Source organism: Protopterus annectens, chromosome 9.part0 (genome assembly GCF_019279795.1).
Source record: "Protopterus annectens isolate FY-2018-M chromosome 9.part0, PAN1.0, whole genome shotgun sequence".
Taxonomy (NCBI): domain Eukaryota; kingdom Metazoa; phylum Chordata; order Ceratodontiformes; family Protopteridae; genus Protopterus; species Protopterus annectens.
This window is the reverse complement of record NC_056743.1, coordinates 476809939-476837850: the sequence shown is the minus strand read 5'-3', so window position 1 is coordinate 476837850 and position 27912 is coordinate 476809939. Positions and strand designations below refer to the sequence as shown.

Sequence of the window (27912 nt, the reverse complement as noted above, 5' to 3'; positions counted from 1 at the left end):
AATACAAACAGATAAACTCAGTACTTCCAGATGCAGATCTCTCTGCATCAAATACAATTTCCCTTAAAAGCACACAGGGAACACACTCAGCCCAGGGTCTGGATGTCTCCATATCAGTCTCCCTCCAGATCCCCAATAAGACTCCCCACTGGTACAGCTGTAGGGTTAGGTCCTCAGACAAGAGTCCAAGCCAAGTTCTCAGCACCTTCTCTGAAAAACCCAGTGTTTTGTGTCCCTGCCCCAAGTAGCTGACAGACACACACACACACACACACACACACACACACACACACACACACACACACACACACACACACACGGGAAAGGATGGGACAGGTTTACTTGCTGTGCCCCCTTCTGCCCAGAGTATAAGGTAGTTATCACTGCCACCAGACACTTCACAATCAGCTACTCTAAGGCCCTTAACAAAAGGTGTCCAATTATACCAGGGAAGTCTTCCTGGACCAATATTTGTGGAATTCCCAGAGTTCCTCAGAAACAATCAGCCCTTGTTTTCCTTTCCAGACCGAACTGGCTATCTGACAATTCCAGACATGATCAGGGAGTGCACCAAGTGGGCCTCCTGAGGAATCCCAAATGCAGGCACAGGTACCGTACTTGGAAGATCCAACAGCTGATCAAGTGCTTCAGTGGAGACGTTTAACTCCAGCAAACCTAAAAAGAGCATGCTTATCCAAAGCCTTGGCCTTTTCTTTCTTTCACAAATTATTGGAATCTCTTACCTACCATATTTCTGACCACCCAAGCACGAGCGTACTCAGACACATACACACACTTTATTCTTTAACCACCCTGGTGTGATTACCAAAGCAGACAAAAACACAGACATTTATGCAGCCTCATTCATGCCCCTACAGGCAGGCACATGTAAGCATGCACACAGACACGTTTATGCTCGGGGGGCTCTAAACTCCACAGTTTGAGTTTCAATGGACTTGCACACTGCAAGAACTACAACAGGAGTGAGTGGGCTACTACAGTCTTTTGATGGCATTAGTTTTTTCCTCCTACAATAAAATTTTACTTGACAGGACAATTCGCTGAATTGCTCTGCTGAGCAGAGATGCAGACATTGCCAGGGGATGACACATGGCTAAGAAGTACTTCGCATTCCCCAGACTGCTCCATTACCATGATGCTTTACCTGCAAGGCTACTCTACACAGAGATGCCTGTGAGGGGGTAACCTCAGTGGTAGCATAGACTATGAATCAAAAGGGATGAATGCTATGTGGAACAGTTCTGATACAAGACCTATACATTACATTAAGACTTTCTGAATATGAGCATACGTTTGGTACATGCTGCTGATGCTAAAAAGTCTTTCACATTTAAGAACACACTACCTAGCAGCATAGTGGCAAGCACTACATTTCCGAACACCATACTGTATTTACACATTTGCCTGTCTTTATAGAAAGAAATCTGTCATAGCACTGTACTTTCTCTGATAATGTGAATAATTTTAAGAATATGCTCTCCCACAAGCAGCAGTATCCCCAGTCCAAATCATAACTTAATTTTCCAAGCTTTTACGGAGCTAACTTGCATCAGAGGTGGGATTCTAGACTTACAGACCATGCTCTGCTACCTGTTAAAAGGTTTGTAGTAATTGACACTCCGAGAGACACCATTTTCTGAAGCATCCACTATGCAAAGGTTAGCACTAGAAATACAACCATACGGTTAACAGTGTTACCTAAAAGAAGCTGCCATTGCCATAAACCCAAATACTGCTGAAAATGTCATGAAGTAGAACCTGCAACACAAAGTAATAACTGCAGAAAGGAAATACGAGGAAGCAAGGATTATCCATCTCTTTAGCTGAAAGGAGAACTTGACACAAACAGGCCTGGCTGTTGAACATAGAAGATTAACTCTGAAAAGAAAAGTGGCAACAGTTGACTCAACATCCTGATACCATGTAAAAATGGGGAAAAGGGGAGTTTATTAGCTTTATACAATGTTCTGCTGCTGATGATGATGATTTAGACTTCCACAATGCTCTGCTGCTTTCAGGCCCAAATTTGGCTAGGCTCCACAATGGTTTCCTGGACCTTTATGGGGTACTGATCTATGACAAATACATTTGCTATAGCCAAACATCAGAAATCTCACAGGTTCATAGGTAGTAGCGTAAGGTCCAGGAAACCATTGTGGAGCCTTGCCCAATTTAACCAGGGCACTGTCTGGCAAGGTCACACTTGCTCAGAGTCTAATGGAGATTGAGGGACTCAAGCCCTGGACTACAGGAAGCACCTCAAAAGCTCCTTTCCTTAATATTTTCTGCACTTACTGCCAGATAAATCAGATATACTTCAGTGAAGCAGCAGCCAGCCATTAAAAATGAAATTTTGAAAACTTAAGCAGCAAAAATTCTTTGCAAATGTGTAGAAGTGCTGCACTTGAAATGGCAAGAAGTAAAGAGAACATGTATTGGTGTGGAATATATGGCAGTTATGCACATACCTACAGCACAGGAAATATATCCATGCATACAAGGAAGCAAGCGGCTGCTCTGAAAATTTCAAGACAGAAGATGACACAGGTAACGTGGGGTATAAGCCAAAGGCTATGACTTTCTTTTACACTGACTCTCCCTAAAGAAAATATCTTTTTTTCGTCTTTGATTACCTTATGTATTTCTATATGACATCAACTATGGAGGATTTTTTAAGAAACTATCTTATTTACTGAAATTCTGAAGTGGAAACATGCTCTCATGTATTAGCTGAAATCTGCTTTCCACATTTATAATGTTGTTGACTTGGTCTCTGGCAAAAAGTCTGTAATCTGAAAACCAAGACCAATTAAACCTTTCTAAATTAGACTGAACAACATGCACTACAGCTGACTACTCACAATACAAAGAGTAAGGTACTGTAAGGAAAATGGAAGGCATTATCCCTTTCACAGTGCCCCATGCAAGAATGATGTACACCTGATTCTGCCTTCCACAAAAAGACGAGAACTGACAGACTTTAGTTAAGAGATCTCAGCTCATTCCCACCTACAAGCATGTCTTAACCTATCACTCTAAGTTCTTAGAGAAGATTAACATTAAGATTGCGATACAAACACCATATCATAAGATCAGCAGAAAACCATACCAGGCTGCATATGCTCTGTACACTGCCAACAGCTGGATAGTTACAATCATCACAAACTCCATCCTCCACAAAAAGCTTCTCTACATATAGAAACAATGTAATACATCAATCTCTACAAAAAGGCTTCCATGAAGAGTGACTGCCTTGCAAGTTTAGCTTATATAACATTAACATATACTACCTGAATGACATCATCACACAAAATAAAACTCAGCAGGTAACACTCAAACTGACAGCAGTAAGCCAGCTCAAACACAAGTGCTGCCTGAATATGAATGAAAGTTTGAGATGCTGGACAACTGTATTGTGTCGAACAGTTCAAGCCTGCATTAGCAGCAAATGAACTGCAGAAAGTACAGTTATGTACACTTACCATAAATGGTAGATGTTAGAGTGCATTCATTGTTGCAGTCATCACATTTGGGTTATCCTTGCCAGGGTAGCCCTCGGCCGGCCCGAATACCAGAGGCTTAGTATTTCTGTGTCAGTTGCTGTCGCTTCAGGACTGACGTCAGGTTGTCAGTAGTATAAAGTAAGGCATCCGACGCCATTACAACAGTTTTTCTTGCCCTGTCGAGCCCCCAAGTGGGAACCAGGTTCTGGTGGAAGAACCCCACCAGTAGAAAGTAAATAACAAAATGTCCCTTGTAAGGAGAGAGAAGAAAGAAGAGGGGAATGGAGGGAGGGAAAACAGGACTGCAACAGTGAATACACTTGAACATCTACATTTATGGTAAGTGTACACAACTGTACTATGTTCTTCGTGTTTCACTGTTGCAGTCATCACATTTGGGTTGATTCCCAAAGTTGAGAAAAAGGGTGGAGGCAGTCAAGGAGGCTAGGGGCTGGCTAGGATGCCCTGCAAGACCGCAGAGGCAAACCCTGCCCTGGATTTGGAAAAGATAGGCAGGTGATAATGTTTGGTAAAAGTGTCAACTGAAGTCCAGGTGGCAGCCTCCAGGATGTCCCTGGTGGGAACTCCTCGGAGGAAAGCTGCAGAGGTGGAGGCTGCTCTGGTGGAGTGAGTCCTGACCCCCTTAGGGGGAGGCTTTCCGTGTTGCTTGTAGCAGAAATGGATGCAGTGTGCTATCCATTTAGAAACTGTTTGGAGATGGCTTTGCCCTCTGCCCCTGCAGGAAAGCTAACCAGCAATTGATCAGACATTTTGAAGGATTTAGTCCTGTCTAGATAGAATCTGAGTTGTCTGTGCACATCTAAGAGTGCAGGATTCTTTCTCCCTTGTTCTGTGGGTTAGGGAAAAATGTGGGCAAATGAATGGATTGGTTGAGAGACACACTGGACACCACTTTGGGCATGAAGGATGGGTTAGTCCTCAGGGAAACCCAGTCAGCATGGAAGATGATAAAGGGCTCCACAGCCATGAGTGCTTGTAGCTCACAGACCCTTCTGGCTGAAGTGATAGCCAAAAAGAAAGCTGTCTTCCATGAGAGAAATTTTATCTCTGCTGAATATGCTGATTCAAAGGGGGGCAGGGTGAGCTTTTCCAATACAAAGTTAAGGTCCCAAGCTGGGGTTGGTGCTCTTTTGGGTGGCCTCAAGTTGCTAACCCCTCTTAGGAACTGTTTGATCAGAGGGTGTGAGAAAAGGGGCTGCTCAGTGGGGAAATGAGCAGAGATAGCAGAGGCATGAATTTTAATAGAGGAAAAAGAGAGATCACTGTGTAGCAGGTCAGCTAAGTAATCCAGGATGAGAGGGAGGGACGGCTGTGCCATATCGGCTCCCTTAGCCTGAATCCAAGTATAGAACCTTTTCCATTTATCAGCATAAGACTTTCTAGTGCTAGGGCGTCTAGCCTCACGTATAACATCTAGAACCGGTTTACTGAGATTGGCAGATCGATCAGTGGTTAGGGAATAAGCCAAGCTGCCAAACTGAGGGTCTGCAATTGCGGATGCATGAATTCTCCTTCCCTCTGGGTCAGGAGGGTTGGGGTCTGAGTGAGATGCCATGGTGGCAGTGGGGACAGGCTGTGCAGCAGTGGGTACCAGTGCTGGCGAGGCCAGTCTGGAGCAATAAGAATTCTCCTTGTTTTTTTCTCCTTTATTTTGAGCAGTACCCTGGGGATGAGAGGTAGTGGAGGAAAGGCATAGACTGATAGAGTGACCCAAGGGAAGGACAGGGCATCCACTTTCCAAGCCACACAATGATGCTCCCTGGTGCAGAACTTGCTGAGCTGATGGCTGGTGTGGGAGGCAAAGAGGTCGACCTTCAGGGTGCCCCATTTCTGAGTTATTAAGATGAAGGTTATTTTGTCTAGCTGCCACCCATGTGGGTCCAGAAGATTTCTGCTTAAGTGGTCTGCCAGAGAGTTTAGAGAACCTGGCAGGAATTGTGCTAACAAGTGGAGTTGCATGGCAGAGGCTGTGTGCCAAAGGGTCATGGCCAGCCTGCATAGAGGATAGGAGTGAGTCCCTCCCTGCTTAACAGGAGAGCCCCTGGGGAGAGAAGGGGCTTGAAATCTGTTAAGGTGTGCTGGACAGCTATCATCTCTTTTTGGCTGATGTGTAGATGGATTTGCTGTGGGCTCCATTAGCCCTGTATGCACCTGCCGTCCAGGTGTGCACCCCAGCCATAGTCTGATGAGTCTGTGGTGAGGGTTTGGGCGGCAGGGGGTGGTGAGAAAGGTAGTCCCTTGTTCTGGGAGCATGCTGTTGCCCACCAAAGAAAATCTTTTCTGAGGCAAGGTATCATGGGTACAAAAGAGTTTCCAGGTCTTGAGAGTGTTGACACCAAATGTTTTTTAGGTATCACTGAAGTTTCCTCATGTGCAGTCTGGCATATGGAATGAGTAGAATGCAAGATGCCATGAACCCCAGAGCTTGCAGGATTTTCCTTGCAGACAACTGGGGTCTGTTGGCTAGCTGAGAGAAGTAGGCTGTCAAATATGTGTGCTTCTCTGGTGTAAGGAATGCCATCTGGATTGCTGTGTCCAGGCTTGCTCCCAGGAATATAATCCTTTGGGTGGGTACTTGTTTGGATTTCTTTTCATTGACTGTGTACCCTAGGGAGGTCAGTAGGGATTTTACAAAGGCCAGGTGCTTGAGCAGCTTTTCCTGGCTGTCTGCCTGAATTAGGCAGTCATCTAAGTATGGGTAAATCTGGATATTCCTTTGTCTGCAAAAGGCAATGGCCGGAGACAAACATTTTGTGAAAACTCTTGGAGCAGTAGATAAGCCAAAGGGAAGTGCAGAGAACTGAAAGTGCAGAGATCCTGCCCTGAAACAAATATTTCCTGCATGATTCCCTGATAGGAATGTGGAGGTAGACCTCTTTTAGGTCTAGGGTGACTAGCCAAGCATCCTTGGAAATCATGGGTAGCAGCTGCTGGAGGGTGAGCGTTTTGAATTTTGGTATCACCAGAAAGGTGTTTAGAATGGATGGATTGAGGGTGGGGTGCCAGGTTCCCTCTTTTCTTGGTACCAGAAAAAGACTGTAGTAGAAACCTTGGCCTTTCTGTTCTGCAGGAACGTGCTCTATTGCCCTCATAGAGAGCAGGGAAAGGACTTGCTTTTGCGCCTCTGTCCACTGGTTTTGAGGTAGAGCTGGGAACCCTTTTTGAGTTGGAAGGGTGTGGAAGGAAAATTTGTAGCCCTGGAACACTATGTTGAAGACCCAGTGGTCGTTGGTAATGGTGTCCCAGGTGCTTGCGGGAAAGGAGATTTTTCCTCCTAGGGGTAAGTGAAGGGAGGGGGTGGAGAATCACTGAGTTCTTAACACGAGGAGGTGGCTTAGAACTCCCTGTTTTTGAAGTGGAGGAAGTCCACTGTTTAGATCTCTGCATTCCCTGTGGCTGCTGTCTGGGGGGGGGGGGGTCTGCTTTCACGGGGTCTGGGCTGAACTGACCTGGTGGGAGCAGTAAAGGACCAGTGCTTGGAGGGGCAATGCCTGCTGAACCTGGGTGGCTGGATCTGTAAGAAATCCTTAACTGTCTGCATAGATTTAGCTTTTTCCCATCTTTTTTAAGACCTCTTCTGCCTTAGTGCCAAATAAGTTGTCTTTGTGCAAGGGTGCATCCAACAATTTAGATTTAACATGGTCTGACAAGGGCTGTTCCTTAAGCCACGCATACCTTCTAAGGACAGAACCGGTGACTGCTGCCCTGCAAGAAGCTTCTAGGGCATCAAAACCACAGTGCAAGGTGTGTTTAGTTACTTGACTTGCAGAATGCATTAACTCTTGTAACTCTCTAGATTCCGCACAAGCAGGAAAGGAAGACACTTTTTGTTTGAGGAGTTCCAGGGTATGTTGCTGAAATTTTATCATATAGAAGTGGTAATTTAGTGCTCTGATAGCAAGAGTAGCAGAGGTGTATACTTTTTTACCCCATCTGTCTAGTGCTCGGGAATCCCTATCTGAGGGGGTCGGATTCTTAGCAGAGGTTGCTTTAATTCCTTTAGGCCCTTGAGGGTCAGCAATAGGATTTAAAAAAAAAAATTTGTGCGAGTCAGGGACTCTAATACCGGTCTAGTTTTCTGGGTGCAGAAGGGAGAGTGTCAGGAGTCAAACTGGATTCCAGGAAAAATATCCCCTACAACATCCAGGACTGGGGGAATGGCCAGGGGTCTGTGCTGTGGAAGATCTAACAATTCCCTGAGTCTCTTTTTAGACTGAGGGTAGTCCTGACATTCCCATTGGAAATGCTCCCTTAAGGTATGAAGGGTTTCCCCAAAGGAAAATTCCTCTGGGGGAGAGGCTGAAGGAATGGAGTCCTCTGCATCAGAATCCTCATAAGCAGAGAGGAGTTGCATGTCTTCATATTCAGATGCATTAGAGTCATCAGACTCCTGTTCAGACAAAACTACTGGGGACAGATCTCTTTTTCTTTTGGAAGGGGTATCTTGGCTTCCCCTAAGCATGATAAGGTCTTCCACCATTTTAAGCATTTGAGACTGAAGCAAGGAAGCAGGTGCCTGAGATTGGGTAGTTGGTTTCTTGGGTGTGGTTTGTACCCTGGGCCTTAGAAACTTGGCAGTTTTCGAAAGAACAGTAGACACGAAAGAAGTCATTGGTTTGTGACAAGAATCAGTAGTAAGAAGTACTTCCTCGGAAGCCGGTGCCTGCTCACCGGCTCTGGACCCATCCAAGGGAGAGACAACCACAAGATCCTTAGTCGAAGAAGAGTTTTGCGGCATACTGGACTCTGAAAGGGTCTCGGCAGCGGCCTGTGAATCCACAGAAGCGGGCATCAGGGGCTGCGAAAGAGCTTCACTGTGGACCGGAGAACTGACTAGCTTAACGGAAGCGTCATCTGTAGGTTTGGACCTGTGCGGTCTGTCTCTGTCTTTACGTTTTTTTTTTTTTTAGGAAGATTTGCTGTCAGATGGCATACTGAAACCATATCGGAATTCGAGGACTCTAAGCGAAAATATCTAGCTACAATAAGGGCCCGACGATGTACAGTTCTGGCATTGAACAAAGCACAAAAGCGACAGCGGGGGACGTCGTGGTCTGGGCCTAAGCAAGTGATGCATTAAGAATGAAAGTCTTGGTGTGGTATTTGCTTTTCACAGGCGAGACAATTGTTAACTTTTTCTGACATTGGTTAATTCAAGAAAAAAGGATCACCAGTGGGGTACTTAGCTTTAGAAGACTTCAGCTTCAATTTGGACGACAAAACTCAGGTAGCGGCCGACCGGCACTCGTGCAAACTGCTTCTGTTTCGGACTCCATGGCAAGAAAGACTAATGTAATGGCGTTGGCTGCCTTACTTTATACTACTGACAACCTGACGTCAGTCCTGAAGTGACAACAACCGACTCAGAAATACTAAGCCTCTGGTATTTGGGCCAGCCGAGGGCTACCCTGGCAGGGATAATCCAAATGTGATGACTGCAACAGTAAAACACTAACAACATTTGTGGAATTATGAGCAGAGACGGTGTCCAGACCTTGGTTAGATACCAAAATGGGAAACACTTCTGCCACTTAACTCTAACAAAGTCCTTCTGAGAAGCCAAAAGAATCTGAACTACTCAATCAGAAAAGGCAGGATCAGAGGCCATTACTAGAACTAAAGAAACCATGCAGTCAATCTGAGGGAGTGGATGGGGTACGGCTTACTACATAGGTGGGATGGGAGATCTAGTTGCAGATCTAGAGGGAATTGTTGCTTCTTGAGTTGCAAAGCAAACAATATATGTCAGGCCCAAAAAATGTCTATGAGGATGACAAAAGTCCTTGCACAGAGAGGCTTTCTGCAGGAAATATGAACTCAGGGAAGAGAAGGAAAGGCAAAGAAAAGTCTGGAAGACCAGTGACAGACCAGAGCACCCCTCAGTAAGTAATCATGTGAAGGGATGAAGGCAGTGTTGCTCCTGCAATTTGGTGTTAGACAGGGAAGCAAGGAGGTCAAAGCAAAGCTGTCTCCAGCAGAAAAAATGCATTGTGTTGTGAAAACATTGCCCAGAGCCACACTCTTGTGCCCCTGTACATACAGGTTAGGATCTGATTCAGTTGTCCTTAATATCACAGATTAATGACATGGTGTCTAAATTAAATGAGATCACATCAACAGGAAGACAGTCCAGAAGAGCTTGCACTGCTACAAGGACTGCCCTCATCTCTAACATGTTGATGTGAAATTTGCCCTATATCTGTTTCTGTCCTATGAACCATTCTCTCCTTGAAATGACCCACACAGACTACATAAAAGAGGTGTTGGTGATAACTGTAGCCTTGGTGAGAGGAAGGGAAAGGTATCTTCTCAGTGGTATAGTAGGAAACTCTAGTCACCATTTTAGATGCAGTCTGCAAAATGAAGAAACTGGAGCACTCATGCCATCTGACACAAGTACCATCTAGACACACTGGCAATTCAGAAAAGGAGACAAGTGCCCTGAAGGTCTTTGGAGCACAATCAGTTGTTTACCTGAGACAAGGTAAAATGGCATACTGTATCTATTCAGAATCCGGTCCTTTTTATGCACTCATTTAGGCTACTAAGGTCTAGGGTTGTTATTTTTTATTTATTTTACATTTATTTACCGGGAAAGTCCGAATGGACAAAAATGTCCTTTTTCAGTGGAGGCCCTGGGAGAGAAGCTCCACATTTATAAATAAGAGTACGATACATATATGACATACAGATACAAATGTTGATTCAATCTCAGCTACAAGCACAAAATGAAAAATACATGGTACACATTTCACTAATACAATCATATTGTCTAGGTAGGAATACAAAGAATAGCTGTGCTGTGATTGAAGGTAAAAAAAACAAGCAAGTTAAGTATACATATGCTTAGTAGGGTATACTATTCAAATACAAAGATAACAGGTTTTGTTCTTTTAGCTGTCTTAAGACATCTATTTCATAACCAGGGTCTGGCCCGATGGCCTTTGTTTTCAATGGAACTATTTGGTCTGTTGGGACCTCTTAGATGTCATTTTTTTTCCTAACAAAAAAGGAATTTCTCTTTCCACTGCTAGGATGGAACATCTGGAGGAGGGAGGGACTGTTTCAGATTCTGTGAAAAGGAGATACTGCAGCCTCTGAATAGTATGCTTCTCACCTATGTCCTGTGTAATGGCTACTGATGCATTTTAATGAGGAGACAATCAGCCACTGACTGCCTCCACAGAGAAGCAGTCAGGCAACCCCTTCAGGAATGTTGAGGTTGTTTTCTCCAGGGAAAGAGCCTCCAAATCCTAGTTCTGTGGACCACCAAAGCATCTACATCATCATCTATTAGAAGGACATGACAGCGTCCATTAGTGGGGCATCCCCTGCTGTGGCTACCTCAGTCTGAGGAGTAATCAAAAGGCAGATGCTGGGACTTCTTCACCCAAAGTGACTTGGGAACTTTCTGATTCTTGTTGTAGGATCTTTGAGGGTACTCAAATCACACTCAAATGTCAGACAAAGTCTTGCCTTCCTGCTCTTTCTCTTTGACTTTGGCCACAAATAGTTAGGATTCATTATAGAAGACATTAACAAAGGATGCCTTGAAGCTGTTCACAAAATTGCAGAGATAAAGCCAGGTACAGTGCCTTATAGTCATTATTGTGCCAGCTGCTTTAACCACTCCATCGACTGTTATTATGTATCGTCTCAGAGACTTATGAAATAGTTAACTTTGTGGCTACCTCAGACTATTTTCTAGACTCAGGGGTGGCTGGCATTTTCACAGAGTCCAGTGTTTGTTCACCTTTCTCTCTGGAAGTATGTTATATGTGTAAGACATTTTAACCCCTCAACAGCAAATATGTCCAAGGCATAAGCTCGCTGCCCCAACCTGTCACTCACTACTACTGTTCATACACCTAACAAGGAGTTTTATCTTCGGACAGCTCTTGCTTGATCTAGTTCTGTATGCCCTTGGGAAGGATGACGAAAGGACAAAGTAAGACACTGAAGAAAGCCAAGGGGAGGAGCTGTGAGGAACAAGCATCTGCAACTTTTTAAGTAGTGGAGGTACACTGAAAGTTGAACCAGAGTCCATTGGCATGGGAACGTATGACCCACTACCAAACTGGTCAGAACCACAAAGAAAGTCAATGGCACATCAAGCAGAGACGATAACACCAATGGACTAGACAGCTCTGACATTGAGACTGAAGCCAAATACATACGACTCTGACAGTGAAAACCATGCCAAACAGGTCAGAGCAGAAGACAGTGCTGAGCACTCAGTGTCAAGCACCTGGCACAGAAACTCCATCAGTTCCAAGGGACTCAGCTGCATGAGTTGGATGAACAAATTGTGTGCTTTGGTGGGATGGAATCGAAGAGATTTTGGACTAGACCGCAGCTCCAAAATAAGGACTAGGGAAGAAGCATATGAAGGGGTTAGTGAGGCAATCCAATCGGCCCAAGAGACCATTAGGATGGGATGGCTCCAACTTCAATTTGTGCCTTTAAAAGGCCCTCATCATCATCATGTCCCAATCTAGCAGTGAGGACCTCTGGAAGGATCTAATAAACTTGATGGAAGATGTAGATGACAGGTGAGAGGAAAGGAAACTACTAACCTCTTTCACCTGTCAGCAGCTGCTGGATGCTCTCTTTTGAGATCTCGCACAAATAATGAAAAGGGCCTGGCACTAGAAAGGTAGAGTGTACATAAAACAGCACTATCAAAGGTAGTTGAGGAGGGTCCAAATGAGGAGCTTCACAAAGGTGAAAGACCTGACTCTTCAGATTTGTTTTTTCTCTTTTCAATCTCCTTTTCTTTGCCTCTTTCTGGGTTTTGTCTTCATCTAAGCCTTTATTTCTGTCTTAATATTTGTTTATGTCCTGTTCAGGAGAAGCAGCAGGAAGTAAACCTTTGAGAATTAGGTTTTCTTTTATGTTCCTGAAGGGAACAAGAGTCAAATCTCAAATGTCATATTCCACCTGCAGACAGTCATGTCCCAGGCATACTAAGCAATGGTTGTGGGTCTCCTGGGGCAGAAACTTCTAGGTGCACATTGCCACATTTCTTGAAGTCCTTGTCCATGATTACAATGTTGGTATTACACAGTGCATATTAACCTCTGCAAAAACAGAAAATACTACAGAACTACAAAACTATAAACACAAGTTTAACACACTCTATAGAAAGTTTTTTACAAACTGAGAAGACCAAGGAAAAAGATGTGAATGCAAAATATTTAACCACAGAACAGAAAAGGTCAAAAGAAAGTGACAAGACCTACAAATCTACTGTTAATTGGGACAGAACCAAGTAATATAATTTTTTTTTTTATTTTGTTACTTTTTAAAAAGAGTGACTTTAGAAAAGGAATAGGCTAAGCAAAGAAACAGGCTACTAAAGAATGAGAAAACATACTGTACTGAAGAAAACCTATACTCACTGTGGCAAATGATCTAGGGGAAGGCAGGGGAGATATGCATTATGAGAGCAAGGAAGAAGCTATTGACTGAGCACATGGAGAAGCTTGGAGGCTGAGTTCCTACAAGTTGAAGATGACAAACAGGATGAAAGATCACATTAACTATTTTTTTCTGGGATTTAAAGACGACAAACATCCTACAGGTATGAGTTGTGTAATAAAGCCACACTTTCCTACAGATTTTGGATCCAACTCTTGAGCTCCTCCCTCTACATATAATGACCCACTCCATCCCAATTAACTCAGACTGAGTTTGCTGCTCTATTTCCTAACAATGGAAGAACAGATGCAGTAGCTAGAAAACATAGGGCTCAAACTCTGAACTGTAGGTTCCAAACAATAAAAGTCCAATAAGGCCATCCAGAACAAGAAAATGGAAGGGGGATGGATGAGAGGGGAGTTGAAGAATGAAAATGGACAACACAGACACTCAGTTATCGTGAGTACATAATTTATGAATCTGATTAAGTCCTTTTCATTCTTGCTCACTTATTGGACAGAGTCCCCAGTTAAGTTCACCTTGGGTGGTCCTCATGGAAGAATATTCCAGAATATTGACGAACCAAAGGAAGCTCCATTTCAAGATATGATGTCCAATTTGTAATGTGAAACAAATGTACGAATACTGGACCATGCAGCTGCTGCACAAATGTCATCAACAGATGTCCTTGACCAAAAAGCTGATGATGCAGCTATAGATCTAGCTGAGTGAGCTTGGCGAGGTTTTGGCAATGCCAGAATAAATCCATGAGAAAGTCTGTAATCCACTTAGCTAGGACGACTTTAGAAACTGACTGACCTTGACAACTTGGAGAGAAAGACACCAAAAGCTGGTCTGATGTTCTAAATTGTTTTATTCTGTGGAGGTAAAACCATTGTCTGTGTACATCAAGGAGTTGTAGCATGCACTCTCCTTTGTTTTCAAAATTTGGAAAGAAAACTGGCAAGTGAATGGATTGGTTAATGTTATTTTCAGAAGCTACCTTGAGTAAAAAAAAGGGTTAGTCCGCAGAGAAAAACTATCTTTGTGAAAATGTAATAAATAATGTAAGGTGTTTTTGCTGAAAAAGTCTGGAGTTCAAAATTCTTTTTGCTGAATTTATAGCTACCAAGAAATCAGAAAATATCACATTTGTCTGAAGGTTCAAATCATTTTTGTGTCAAACCTTTGAGTACTACAGTAAGATTCCAAGGTGGTGAAGGATCCTTTATTGGAGGGAGGCCTTAGCAGAAAAATGCCTATTATTAAAGCTTTACACAATCTACAGTAAGCTGAAGAAAAATATTTATTTTACCTGTGTGGAAATTTGAAATTGCTGCCAACTGAAGTTTAACTGTAGTGAAACGAGCACATCTTTGAAAAGAGTTGTCAAAACAGTGAATAGCCAAAATTGGTGCAGAAAAAGGATCAATGTCTTTATATGATGCCCAAATAGAGAATCTTTTCCCACTTGCTTCTATAAACGTTTTTGGTCGAATCCTTTTGAGAAGCCAAAATAATGTCACAAACTTGGGAAGAAAGTCTGGACTGCCTATTAATGGAAGTGGAGAAACCATGCAGTCAACTTGAGGGCCTGAATGTTGGGGTGTTGAATCCCCGATGGGTGAGAGAGGAGATGCTGAATAGGTTCCAGCATCCATGGAGGATAACGAAGATAAGACCGCAGAAAGAGGAACCATACTTGTCGAGGGCAGAATGAGGATTACTGACCTCCTCAGCTGGCTTACTTTCTGTAAAAAATTTGGAATAAGGGGAAGACAAGGATATGCATAAAGGAGACCCAAAGGCCAAGCATGAAGAAGAGCATCGCTCGGTGACTCCCCCATGGGGAGATCAGAGTGAAGTACTTGCTGCATTTGTTGAGAGGAGTGGCAAACAGGTCACAGCAAGGTTGGCCCCAATGCCTGAAAAATCATATTTGCTACTGACTGAGAGACCACTTGTTAAGCATTAAAATGGATCTGCTAAGTCAAGTACACTGGTTCTCCTCGGGGTGTTCATTGCAATAAGAAAGTGGCCTGATGAGATGGCCCATTTCCAAACCCTCATGGCCTCTCTGCAAAGGGGGTAAGATTGGGTTCCTCTTCCATTATTGATGAACCAGACTATAGTCATGATGTCGGTTTGAAATGCAATAGTCCCCAAGGGAAAAGCATCTTGAAAGGCTTGCAATGCTAGGACTGCTCTCATCTCTAGGACACTAACAAGCAACTTGGTCTCTTGAGTGGACCACATGCTTTGGATAGTTCTTCCAAAGAAATGCACTCCCACCCCAGTTGAGAAGTGTCCGTGATCACTATTGCTACCAGGTTTGGTAGTACAAGCGGTCTGCCCAGAAAAAGCTTGTCCAATTGTATCCATCAGAGAATATGTCATTTGCAAATAGGGGTGAGCTTTACTTGAAAAGACAAGTAGAATGGACCACTGAACAGCCAGAGTCCATTGGAAAACTCACACAAGAAGTACACTTAGAGGAAGTAGCACTATGGCAGCTGCCACTGACCCCTAGTTTGAAGCACTAATCTTTCTGGGGGAGATGAAGAAGAATAGCCTGAACCTGATTCCTGATAGAAGTAATGTGGTGGACAGGCAAGGGTGATATTTGTGTAGATGTGATTAAAACTGTCCCGATGAATTCCAGGCTCTGAACTGGGGCAAGTTTCGATTTGGCAAGATTTATCATAATGCCAAAGGAGTCAGAAATCTGGAGCAAATAGTTCCTGGCATGCTGAAGTTGATGCTTGAATGGAGCAGTTGGAAGGCAGTCATTTAGATACTGAAACACCTGGAATCCATTCAGTCTCAAGTGAGCTGCAACTACTGCCATGCATTTGGTAAGCATCCTGGGGATTGCAGTGACTCCAAAGGACAGAGCCCTGAATTGGTAATAACTGGCTTCCCACCGAAAGTGGAGATGTCTTCTAGATTGCCTGTCTATTTTAATATGGCAGTATGCATCCTAAAGATCTACAGAGCACATCCAAATGTCCTTATGTAGAAAAGCATAATGGATTGAACTGTGACCATTCAGAACTTTGCTTTCTTTACATACTGGTTCAATTTGCTTACATCCAAAATGGGTCTGAGGTCTCCTATTTAGTTTGGCACTAAAAAAAAGTATGAATATGTTCCAAATCCTATTTGGTCTGGTGGGACTTTTTGGATGACTCCGTTACTAGCAGCTTTTGAATTTTTTGTGCTGCAGCCTTCCTCTGACTGGGTGAAACATCAGGAAGTTTCTTCCTTTGATGATGAAGAAGGGAAAATTGTATGAAATACCCTCCAAATATTATACTTAGCACCCACAAATCTTTTTTGATGTTTGTCAAGGTGTCTAGGTGCAAAGAGTTGACCCCCAGACTGCTTCCAGAGTAGGACAGTTGGGCAGCATTTCAGGAGTGCTGACAGGGTCCATCAGAAAAATAATGTCTAAAGTCTTGGTTCTGCGGGTCTTCTCTGCTGCTTGGGCATCTGCCATTCAAATTTTCCACTCTGCCTTTGGGAGGATTTTTTCCTACACGAATCCTGGAATGAACCCTGAGATTGAGAAACCACATTGTCTTACCACCTCTCTGGTTCTTAAAGATGGTCCATTGAACGGCAGAAAACTTGATCCCCAAGGCAAACAGGGTCTTTCCATCTTTATCACTGTCAGTAAGCGTATCCTTTACTGATGGCCCAAACAAGGAAGTGCCATTAAATGGGGCATTGACAAAAGACATCTTCAAAGGCTCCACAAAGTCAAAGTCTCATTCAGGCATGTCTTCTTACGGCAATGCCTGAATTGGCTGCTCGTGAAGTACTTTTAATCAAAGAAGCATTTGATATGGATAAAAAAATGGCCAGTTGAGAGGACGTTTGCTTCAAATCTTCAGCAGACACAGACTCAGAGTATTTGAAAGTTATTTAGTCAAATCTCTCTGACATCCAGGAAATTGCAACAGATAGTTAAGTGGCCTCGCAGCAAAGGTTAGCTGAGGCAAACACCCACTTTCCAAATTTGACCAGCACTCTAAACTCTCTGTTGGGTGGATGGACTGTACAGCTCTGATCTGCTAGCTCTTTTTGTGGCTGCCACCGCCGCCACCATAGCATCAACCATGACTCCTTTGCTCCAGTGGGGTCTGTCTGTAGGTGGTGCCAAAAATTTGTCAGGATGCCTGGTAATGGGCTTGATAGATAAGGCTTGGATCTCAGAGACCCTCTTGGCTGAAGTAATTGCAACTAAAAAAGCCATCTTCCATGACAGAAACTGCAAGTGAACTGTGGCCGCTGGTTCGAAAGGAGGAGAAACCAGAGCCTGCAATACCAAGGTGAGATCCCAAGGGGAGACTGGGTCCTTAACCAGGGGCCTGAGAAGGAAGGTACCTATCAAAAAGCCCTTCTAAAGCTTGGAATAGGCCAAAGAAGCACCATTCTCGCCTATGTGAAAGTTAAAAACTGCTGCCAAATGTACCTTAACTGTGGAGAAACTAGCGTCATGATTAAAAATATCTGCCAAAATATCCGGAACTGGCACAGTGAAAGGACCCAGGTTGTGTTTAGAGGCCCAAATCGAGAAACGCTTCCATTTGCTCGATTAAACCTTCCTTTTAGAGGATTTGTGAGCCACTAACAAGATCTTTATAGCAGAAGATAGCCCGGGAGTCCTCACTATCATAGAAACTGGAGCAGCCAAGTCATGAGCTTCAGGCTGATTAAGTCTGGGTAAGGGATCCCAGAGGAATGTGTGATCAGATCCTGAACCAGATCTAGTGTCCAAGATGGATACACTGCATAAGACCACAGAGAAGGGAAACCAGAGGCCAGAAAGGGGCAATGAAGATCACTGAGCTCCCCAGCCGCCGAGTTTTCTGAATGAACTTGGACATTAGAGGAAATGGTGGGTAAGCATACAGTTCATAGGTTGGTACTAGGTTATCGGCCACAGGGTCTATACAAGCCTTACCAAACAATTCCCCAGATATTTCTTCCCACAATATTTATTTCCCTGGACCCCTGTCTAGCATGGCGACTGACATTATCCCCGGGGTGAATTTCCTATCTCCCATCCAATCGTCAAGGTTCCTTTTGGAGAGGGCCAAGGAGGCGCTCTGCTCGACATGTATGGGCAGTCTATTCCAGAGTATGGGGAGTCCCTGGGTCAGGAACCTATCCCTCCAGCATGTTTTGTTTATTGTGATGACAAGGTTTAGATCCCTGGAGTGTGTGGCTTTGAGGGATTGGGATTTCTTTAAGTGGAGCATGTCCAACAGCTCAGGATTTGACATGGCCTTGTATGTTAAGCAGATATATCCTCTGAGTAGACGATATGCCACAGAGTACAGCTGGAGTCTTTTTAGATGGTCAGCATAGGGCATCTGCGTTAGGCCTGTGATTCTTTTAGTGATGTATTTCTGCGGCCTTTTCAGCTGTTGCAGATGTCTTGTGAGGTACATACCAAATGGGGCGTTGTACTCTATAATGGGTCTAATGAGGGATGAGTACAGTGGGACAATGACCTCCTTTTTTCTGGATGAAAACCCCTTAGTGATGAGGTGTGCCACATAGGATTTCCAGACTGTTGTGTTGATGTGGTTATCGAAGGTGAGACCGGTGTCCACCTGTGTCCCTAAGTCTCTCATCACACTTTTAGTGTTTAGTGTACTGCCAGAGACCAGAGGGCCAAGCATGAAGTAGAGCGTCTCTGGGGACTCCCCCCGGAGGGGGGTTCAGAGCGAAATACTTGCTGCACTTCATGTTGGAAGGATAGGCATAGAGACTGCAGCAAAGCTGATCCCCACTTAGAAAGATCTGATCTACTACTGAAGGATTCAGAGACCACTCGTAAGGCACCAGAATAGACCTGTTGAACCTGTCTGTCAGAATGTTTGACCTCCCCGGAGTGTGCGCTGCCACCAGAAAATGGCCGGTGGAGATTGCCTATTCCCACAATCTCATGGCCTCGCGATACAGGGAGTAAGATCTGTTGACCCTGTTTGCTGATGTACCAGACTACTGACATTGTCCATCTGAATAGCAACAGTTCCCGGAGGAAGGTAGGCATGTAGAGCTTGCAATGCCAGAAGCACCGCCCTCATCTTCAGGACACTGATATGCAGATTGGTCTCTAGAGCAGACCATGTACCTTGGACAGCCCCTTCCCATGCAATGCCCCCTCCCCCACCTGAGCAGGGAGGTATCCGTGGTCACAGTGGTCACGTGGGAGGGAAGAACAAATGGGCAACCCTGAAAAAGGTCCAGGGATTGAAACCACCAAAGAAGGGAGTTCTTGCAAGCACGCGACAACCGAACAGGATGATGTAAGGGAAGGTTTAACAAGGACCACTGAACGTCTAAGGTCCACTGAAGAACCCTCATATGCAGGCACGCTGTTGCAATGAGTGTTCGTGGCCGCCATGGACCCCAATGCCCGAAGAACTGAATCTGCTGGGGGAACTTTGGTTTGAAAGATGACTCACATGATGTCAGAGCGATAGTAATCTGTCCGGTGGTAGAAAGACCTTGCCCTGGGTAGTGTCCATTCGGACTCCTATGAAGTTGAGAACCTACAGTAGTGTCAGCTGAGATTTGTTGAGATTTATGGTTATGCCCAGGCATTGGGCAGTCTGGAGAAGAATATCTCTGGCTTGAATTAGTCAATGCCTGGAGGAGCATAAAAGAGCCAATCGTCCAGGTAAGGGAAGACCTGAAACCCCTGCAGCAATAGCTGAGTCACCACTACCACCATCACTTTGGAGAACACCCAGGGGGTGGGCAGTGGCGAACCCAAAGGGGTGCGCTCTGAACTGAAAATGACTGGCTCCCAGCCGGAAGCAGAGGAACTGATATAGTATGCATCTTGGAGGTCCACAGAGCACATTCAGTCGTTTATCTGCAGGAAGGGCAGAATGGACTGAAGAGTGACCATACGGAATTTCGTCTTTGCAACCGACCAATTCAGGGCTGAGAAATCTATAATGGGTCTCAAGTACCCGGTTTTCTTGGCACTAAAAAGAACCTGGAATAAATGCCTAATCTGGACTGGTCTGGAGGGACAGGCTGGATGACTCATTTTTCAAGCAGCCTGGAAACTTCTACATCTGCCTGCTCCCATTGCATATGGGTGGAACATCTGGGAGGGGAATGGGGGCTGGGGGCTGAAGAAAGGCAATTGAGTATCCTCTGGATATTATCTGAAAAACCCAACGATCATTTGTTATCGACTCTCAGGCTGCTAGGTGCAGAGATTGGCATTCCCTGGCTGCCTCAAGAGACGAGCAGTCAGACAACCCTTCAGGGCTGCTGTTAAGGTCTGTCTGGGAATGGATCCCGAGACTCCTGGTTCCTCGGGAGCCCTCTGCCCTGGGGGTGGCACCTGTCGTATCCCCCTCTGCCCCTGGGGGAAAGCAAATCCTGAGAGTCGTGAGAAGAACTCTAAGATTTAGGGAACCACATCTTCTCTAGGAATCAGTGTGGGATGAAGAAGGATCGTTGTGGGGTGGAGAAGCAGATCCAATGGTAGACAAAGTCTTTCCATTCTTCTCGGTCTGGACCAAGATGTCACGAACAGTCTTACCAAAAAGAGTGGAATCGTCATAGGAGGCATTCATGAACAATGCCTTGAAGAGCTCAGAGAAAGTACAAAGCTGGAGCCAGGTGTGATGCCTGGTGGATACGTCTGTCCCAGCAGCCCTAGAGGCACCTTCCGTAAAGTGTGACAGCAGCCTCATAGGAAGTATGGGATATTGAGCTAAGGGTAGCCATATGGGAGGGGGAACACCTTTTTCTCCTCTGCCGACATGGACCCTGGGACAGACTCAGCGACCTCTTTGATTAGGTCCCTCTGCAGTCTGATAACATGTGCCAAGTAGTTCAGTGCACATAGGGCAAATGTGGCTGAAGCATAAGCTCACTTCCTGAAACAGTCCATAGCCCGAGACTCCCTGTCTGGAGAATGGACGGTAGAGCTTTCCTGAGTGAGCTATTTCTTGGTGGCTGATGTCACCACCATGGCATCGACCGGGGATTCCGCTGACCAATGCTGCCTATCTGAGAAAACACTGAGTACTTTGTTCGGGTGCTTGGGGATAGGATCAACCCCATCCGATTCCTCCCATGCCCTAGTTGAAATTAGATATACAAGGGGATCTGTGGAAGGGGACACCCAGGAGGTAGATGATCCTGTGCCAAATGCCTCCAGGAATACAGACTCATATAGGTTGGGCTTTTGGGTAGACCACCCACCGTGCCGATGCAGGATTTCCATGATGTCTCCAAAGGAGACACTCACCGGGGGGGTGATCGGGGAGAACTCCCCTTCCTCCAAGTCGGTTATCTTTCCCCGAGGGACTCCGTTGGGGAGTCCAAGTGCCACCTCTTGCACATGTGCTTCTGAGAGGGCTCCTCGGGTAAAATTCTGGGGAGGACTCTGAAGCCTTGGGGAGTTCCCGGGGGGGACCTCCTGGGACAAAGGGGCAACAGACTGTCCTTCAGGGAGCAGGATGGCAGACTCTGGCCCAGAAAGAAGGAGACAGGATGGATGCTGACGATGACAGTGTCAAGGGACTCTAAGGGGCCGAGAGAACCCTCTCCACTACATCACAAGCAGAAGGTGAACAAATCCCTGAAGCCGGCCTAACCCTGTCAGATCCGCCACCCCACCCCCCCCCAGCCGAGGGAGGAGCCAGAGCCAAGCCTTCCAGTGCTGAAACTCTGAGAAGAAGAGACAACTAAGAAGGCCTCAAAGTTGACACTGTCCCCTCGGAGCAGACACCCAGGCTTCAGCTCCGAACATGGAGCTAATCCACCCAGGGCAACAATCGACATCGAGGTACCTGGAACCATAGGCGCTGACCCCTCGACACATAGTTACTTCAGACCTAACAACTCTGAAACCAAGGTTCAGGTCAGAAAAGAAGTAATAGGTAAGAAGGAGGACTGTATACCCCTGGCCCCGGAGGGGGACAGAGCAGGTAGGACTCCAAACAGATTCTGGGCTTGGATGAATTTCTGCATCATCCTATCCACCTTGGCTTCTGTCAGACTCCAAGAGGACTGGATGGAAAAGGCCACAGACTCGGGCCTGGAGTGATGCTGGGGAGAGGCTGAAAAGGGAGATTGGGCCCGAGTGACCTCTGGCAAGAAGTGAGGCGACCGGAGCATAGAGGAACCCGGGCTTGGATCCGGGCTGGATTTAGCCAGGGGCTCAGCCAAAGAAGCGAGGTCAGGGGACCTGTTTCTAGGATAATCCCGCTCCTTATGGCAGAGTTTCTGTCTGTCCTCGGCCTTCTTGGCCAGAGGTTGAGTCTCAAAGACCAGGTTGGAGGAAGATGAAGCAGAGGTCTCAGAAGGAGGGGGAAAGAGGACTTTTAAAATAAGCTTATTCCTCCTGCTGGTCAATGCTCGGGGATCAAACAGGAGGTGTCAAGGTGTGGAACACCCAGGCAAAGTACACACAGAGTGTGACCATCAGCAAGGGGTAGCTTATGGCCACACACTGCGCAATTCCTAAAGCCCAGCTTGGGAGTCTCGGCCATGGCAATAGGAAGCTGCCCAACAAACCTACAAATCCCATCACTGTCTCTCTGTAAAACACCTAAACTGGCTTGAATTACCCCCACCAGCTTCTTCTCTCTCAGCTCCAGACCATCCATTCTATCAGATAACAGCCTTCCTATTGCCCAGCACTATCCCCTCTCATCTCCCATTATTCTCCCTCCGGACCTCTCCGAAGCTCTAACCAAGACCTACTACAAATCTACAAACCCAAGTCTAAAGTTGGATGCAACATGTACAGCTATCAACCCCACTACTGCTTGGAATAGTCTCCCACTAGAAATCAGGACCCTTACACATCCTAAACAACTGCCACCAAAGAGCACTTTAAAAGTCACTGGTTCTGCAACTGCACTCTCCTTCCTTAAACATCCCCTACTTCTCATACCTTAATCTACTTTCTGCCCTTAACTCACTCTTCTCACTAGCTTTCTCATCTTCCATGACTACTCTTTCTACTGTCTTCTAAAATCTATTAAGCAAATTGCCTCAGTGAAACATTCTATTGTAATTGTCTTGCCTTCATGCAACTACATTACAACAAAACTGGGTTTTTGTAACCACTTACCCCAAAAACTATATTCATCTTAATGACATATTTCTTTTTATACATCTTGAAATAGTTTTGCTATACTCCTGATTATTGACAATGTATAACATTGTATTGCTATTTAATGCCTTGTAATAATCTTGTAACAATGCTGTTTAATGCTAATTTATAATGAAAATAGTTTAATATGTTGGAGCTTTTCTCCCCGGGCCTCTTCTGAAAAATAGCTCTTCAGCTCAGTAGGACAATCCCGGTCAACAAATGTAAAATAAATAAACACACACACACATAGGAGAGATTAGCGAAACAGAGCAAAGGTCCCCCCCCCCCAAAAAATGACACCTGAGTGCAAAAAGGGTAGGGGAAAATATAGAAAGAAAGAGAGAGATGAAAGAAGCACAAAAAACTTCACTCACCCACTGAGGAAACTCGGAGCTGAAGGATCACGCTGCTGTTTGAACGTGCAGCAAACGAGATTTGAAGGGAGGAGGGGAGACCGGGGCATTATGAGTAGGGGAGAAGCTCGGCGATTGTATCCGAAGCTGAATATGTGGCCGAGTCAGATCCATGCTGGATCTGGTTGCCTCAAGTTGATGATTAAATGAGAACATCATCAGATCAGACAGATACAAGAAAAAGAAGTTATGAGCAATCGTAATAATTACAAATACTCTAAAAAGAGAAGGGTAAAGAGAAGTAACCAGAAAAAGAAACGTAAAAATACCAACTATGGTATTTACAGCAGATACCTTTTAAACTAGGTAAAAGAACATGCCAACAATGGTATGAAAAACTTTTAAAAGCTTGATAGAAGGGTTTCAAAAATTCCCTAGCAGCAGCTAATAAGGAGGTTGCAAGAAAAAAATGTTAAGGTTTAAGTTGAGAATTACAGAAATTTTGGAACCAAATATAAAGTAAAAACTGCTTACAAATGTTCGAGAGCAGAACCTACATCGAACCATGACGGTGGCAAACAAGATCTGAAGTAATGGGGATTGATGGGGTATTATGGATAGAGGAAGGAGCTCAAGAGTTGGCTCCCAATTCTGTAGTATGCTGCCGAGTCAGATCCAAGACCCACAAGTGAGGAAGAATGAAAAGGAACAAACTGCTGAAAATGAAAAACTGCTAATCCACACCAATGAATCCTGAGTAGACCTGTATCACACACCAGGTGAGTCCAACTAGATCCACAAAAGCATGCTTTTATGGATCTAGTTGGACTCAACTGGTGTGTGATACAGGTCTACTCAAGAATGAAAAGGACATCAGATCCTGTTAAGATGTGCACAGATTATCATTTATTGGCATAAAAATGGTACTAACCTGATAAGTAGCATAAGGATCCCATGCAACCATTTTTCCACATACCTGTAATCTCCCCTCTTCCTTCGGGGAAGACAAGATGGCTTCTCACTCTGCAAATCCAATTTACTAGATATTCTGATGTTTCATTTTATCATTATTTCCTGCTTGCAAATTCTGGCTCTGCAGAGACTTACGAGGGCAGTACTTTCTGCCTTTGCATCAACATGCTTGTCTCTTCAATGATGCAAAGTTTGGTCTTTCCTGCAATAGTAGGCTGGGTTTCTTTCCTCTGTTTACTTTTAAGTAAATATGTTAATATTGCACACGGGCTGAGTGCAGCATGTCTGTTTACTAATGGAATACGTTTTACATTAGCATGCATAACCTATGAAACTAATATCTAGCATTATTGTCCAACTATAATCCTCACTGATTTTTTAGAAAATCAAAGGTTTTATGAGGAATGGACAAGGTAAAAACATGAGGAAAAATCAGAGGTGTTTGGCAAAAATCATGGACGGATGAAAGCTGAGTTTGTGACATTAGGTAAATTCACAGACAACTATGAGAAATGAACTTTGTACTGCCACTAATGCGTTGTGTGACAGTGAAAGAGAATCAACCTTAACATCTGTTTTCACATAAAAGGAACATAGTATGCATGGGGGGGGATGAAGACCACATTACCAACCACGTAAGTAAACTTAAAATTGAATATTAGTCAAATTATAAGAAAACCTGATCCGATCTAAAAATTCTCTGTGCACCTTTCTCCCTCTTGCCGACTAGGTAATGGACTCTGGTGAGACCAACATGATGTCAGCAAGGACGCAGAATTTCCTGTAGAGTAATCAAAGATGGCAGACCATGTTACAGCTATGGAGGGCATTTTTCTGGAAGAGATCTTCCTTAAAAATGAAAGTAAAAATGCAAACTTCAATGACAGAAAGGCAGCCAGAGTAAGTAACTACTGAGGAAATGCATTTGCACTAGATCTTTAAGAATACCTCTATCTTTACAAATGAGTAGTGATGTATATATAGCAATACTTAAGGAACTTGAGTATACAAACATACCTTTAAATCTCTATGTACAATAGGAGTTTTACACTGATGTAGTCTAGCAACAGCCTCACATGTGTCACAGAATATTTGCAGAACCTCAGTCTCTGTGAAACCAGTTTGCAGGCGTTGATTCATCAGGTTAACCACCTGTCCACCTGTGAAACACACAACAGATTGCATAATTTTTAAAACCGTCTGAGCAAAAGAAAGAAAGGCAATATGAAAATTTAGCTTAAAGGAGTTTTGCCTCCTGACCAACTACTTTTTAAGATATTAACACTTGCATTACTGTCTCTTACTTCTGCCAACAAAAAATTAAAGTTATGTACTCACCATAACTATACATCTGTGTTGTCCATTTTCATTCTGTCTCAACTGACTAGAACCTGATAGGTCTCGGATCATGCTCAGCATTTACTAGATGCTCGGATCCAACTCTCGAGCTCCTTCCTTTACTCGTAATGCCCATATTACCTTGCAATACATCAGATCGAGTTTGCTGCCCTAAAACAAAGAAAGAACTATCCTCTGGCCAAGATGGAAGGAATCCTGGTAGAAAAGACTGGGCTCAAACATGGAACAGAGGTTCCACAACAACCATAAAATCACTCCAGGAAGAAGAGAGAAGGGGAAGGAGGGCAGGTAGTTGAGGAAAAATGAAAATGGACAACACAGATGCATAGTTATGGTGAGTACATAAATATCTGACACTGTCATTTTCATTCATTCCTCAACTGATGGGGCAGAGTCCCCAGTTATGTGAACCTTGGGTGGTCCTCACGGGAAGGATATTCTTAAGTACTGCAGAACTAAAGGCAGCCCTGCTTCTGAAAGCCAAATCCAATTTATAATGAGCAATAAATGTACAAGCATTAGACTAAGCAGCTGCAGCATAAACTGAAGTCCTAGAACAGAAAGCAGATAAAGTTGCCATGGACCTGGTGGTGTGCGCTTTAGGACAAAACTCACTGACCATAAACAAAGGACATGCAGTCTATCAACCATCTGGCTTAAGTAACTTTAGAAACTGGTCTACTCACTTTGTTGGGGGATAATGAGAAAAGTACAGTTTTGTACCTACCATAAATGTAGATGTCCAATAGATATGCAACTGCAGTCCTGACATATGGGTTGTCCTGCCTCAGGCAGCCCCTCAGTCGGTCGGATTCCAAAGTCAGGGTCCGGCGTCGGCTGATGTCGCCTCCTCTCTGACGTCAGAACGGCTGGAGTATAAAGGCATCCGCCGACACCATCTTCTTCAGTGTTTCTTGCCCCAGATGCCAGGTGCCCTCCAAGGAAGGCTAAATTTTGTGAATGTATATGCAAATAATTCCAGACATGCACAACAGTAATAAACAGATACACCATAACAGATATCCCCAGCTAAAAAGGAGAGGGGGAGTGGACCCAAGAAAATAGCAGAGGGGTAGGAGGGAGGGAAAACCTGACTGCAGTTGCATATCTATCGGACATCTACATTTATGGTAGGTACAAAACTGTACTATGTCCTTCAAGAATGCAACTGCAGTCCTGACATATGGGTTGAATACCATAGCCAAGCTGGGGGTGGTAGGATCTAAACAAGTGATGGTGTAGCTAAGAGACCCTGCAGGACTGCAGAAGCAAAGCCTGCTCGGGATCTGGAGTATAAAGGCAGGTTGTAGTGTTTGGTAAATGTATGCACGGAGCTCCATGTAGCAGCCTCTAGAATGTCCTTTGTAGCCACTCCTCTTAGAAAGGCTGTGGAAGTGGCTATAGCTCTGGTTGAGTGTGGCCTAATATTGGCTGGCACACCCTTACCATGGTATGAATAACAGAATCTGATGCAGTGTCCAATCCATTTTGAAATTGTTTGTTTGGAGACTGCCTTTCCTTGCACTCCGGCAGCATAGGCCACAAATAGTTGGTCAGACTTCCTGGTGGTCCTTGTTCTGTCCAAGTAGTAGCGTAATTGTCTGTGTATGTCTAAAGTATGCAGCAGCTTTTCCCCTTTATTTTGAGGCTTGGGGAAGAAAGTAGGCAGGTGAATTGCTTGATTTAGAGACACCCGTGATATCACTTTTGGCATGAATGAAGGATTGGTCCTTAGATGCACTCTGTCCTGATGAAAAATGAGAAAGGGAGGTACTGCCATGAGGGCCTGTATCTCCGAGACTCTTCTTGCTGAGGTAACTGCCAACAGGAGAACCGTTTTCCAAGAGAGAAATTGCATTTCTGAAGATGCTGCTGGTTCAAAAGGAGGAAGAGTTAATTTTTCCAAGACGTAGTTGAGGTCCCATGCCGGAACTGGTGGTTTTCTGGGAGGTTTGATATTCTTTATCCCTCTTAGAAACTGCTTTAACAAGGGATGCGAAAACACAGGTGGATCACAGTTGTAATTTGCTGAGATTGCTGAAGCATGAATTTTAATGGAAGAATATGAGAGGCCACTATGAAACATTTCTGCCAAGTACTCTAATATATGAGG

General features: G+C 44.5%; 1 protein-coding gene across 8 annotated transcripts in view; it reads right to left on the bottom strand.

Annotated features, from left to right (window-relative positions):
- AAK1 (AP2 associated kinase 1) overlaps positions 1 to 27912 on the bottom strand; it is a 1655011-nt gene that overhangs the window by 1247560 nt on the left and 379539 nt on the right. For all 8 annotated transcript variants that reach the window (XM_044083018.1, XM_044083021.1, XM_044083020.1 and 5 more), the window contains exon 4: positions 25458 to 25600. In XM_044083018.1, the coding sequence (XP_043938953.1) occupies positions 25458 to 25600 (143 nt within the window). The remainder of the gene's footprint in view (positions 1 to 25457; positions 25601 to 27912) is intronic.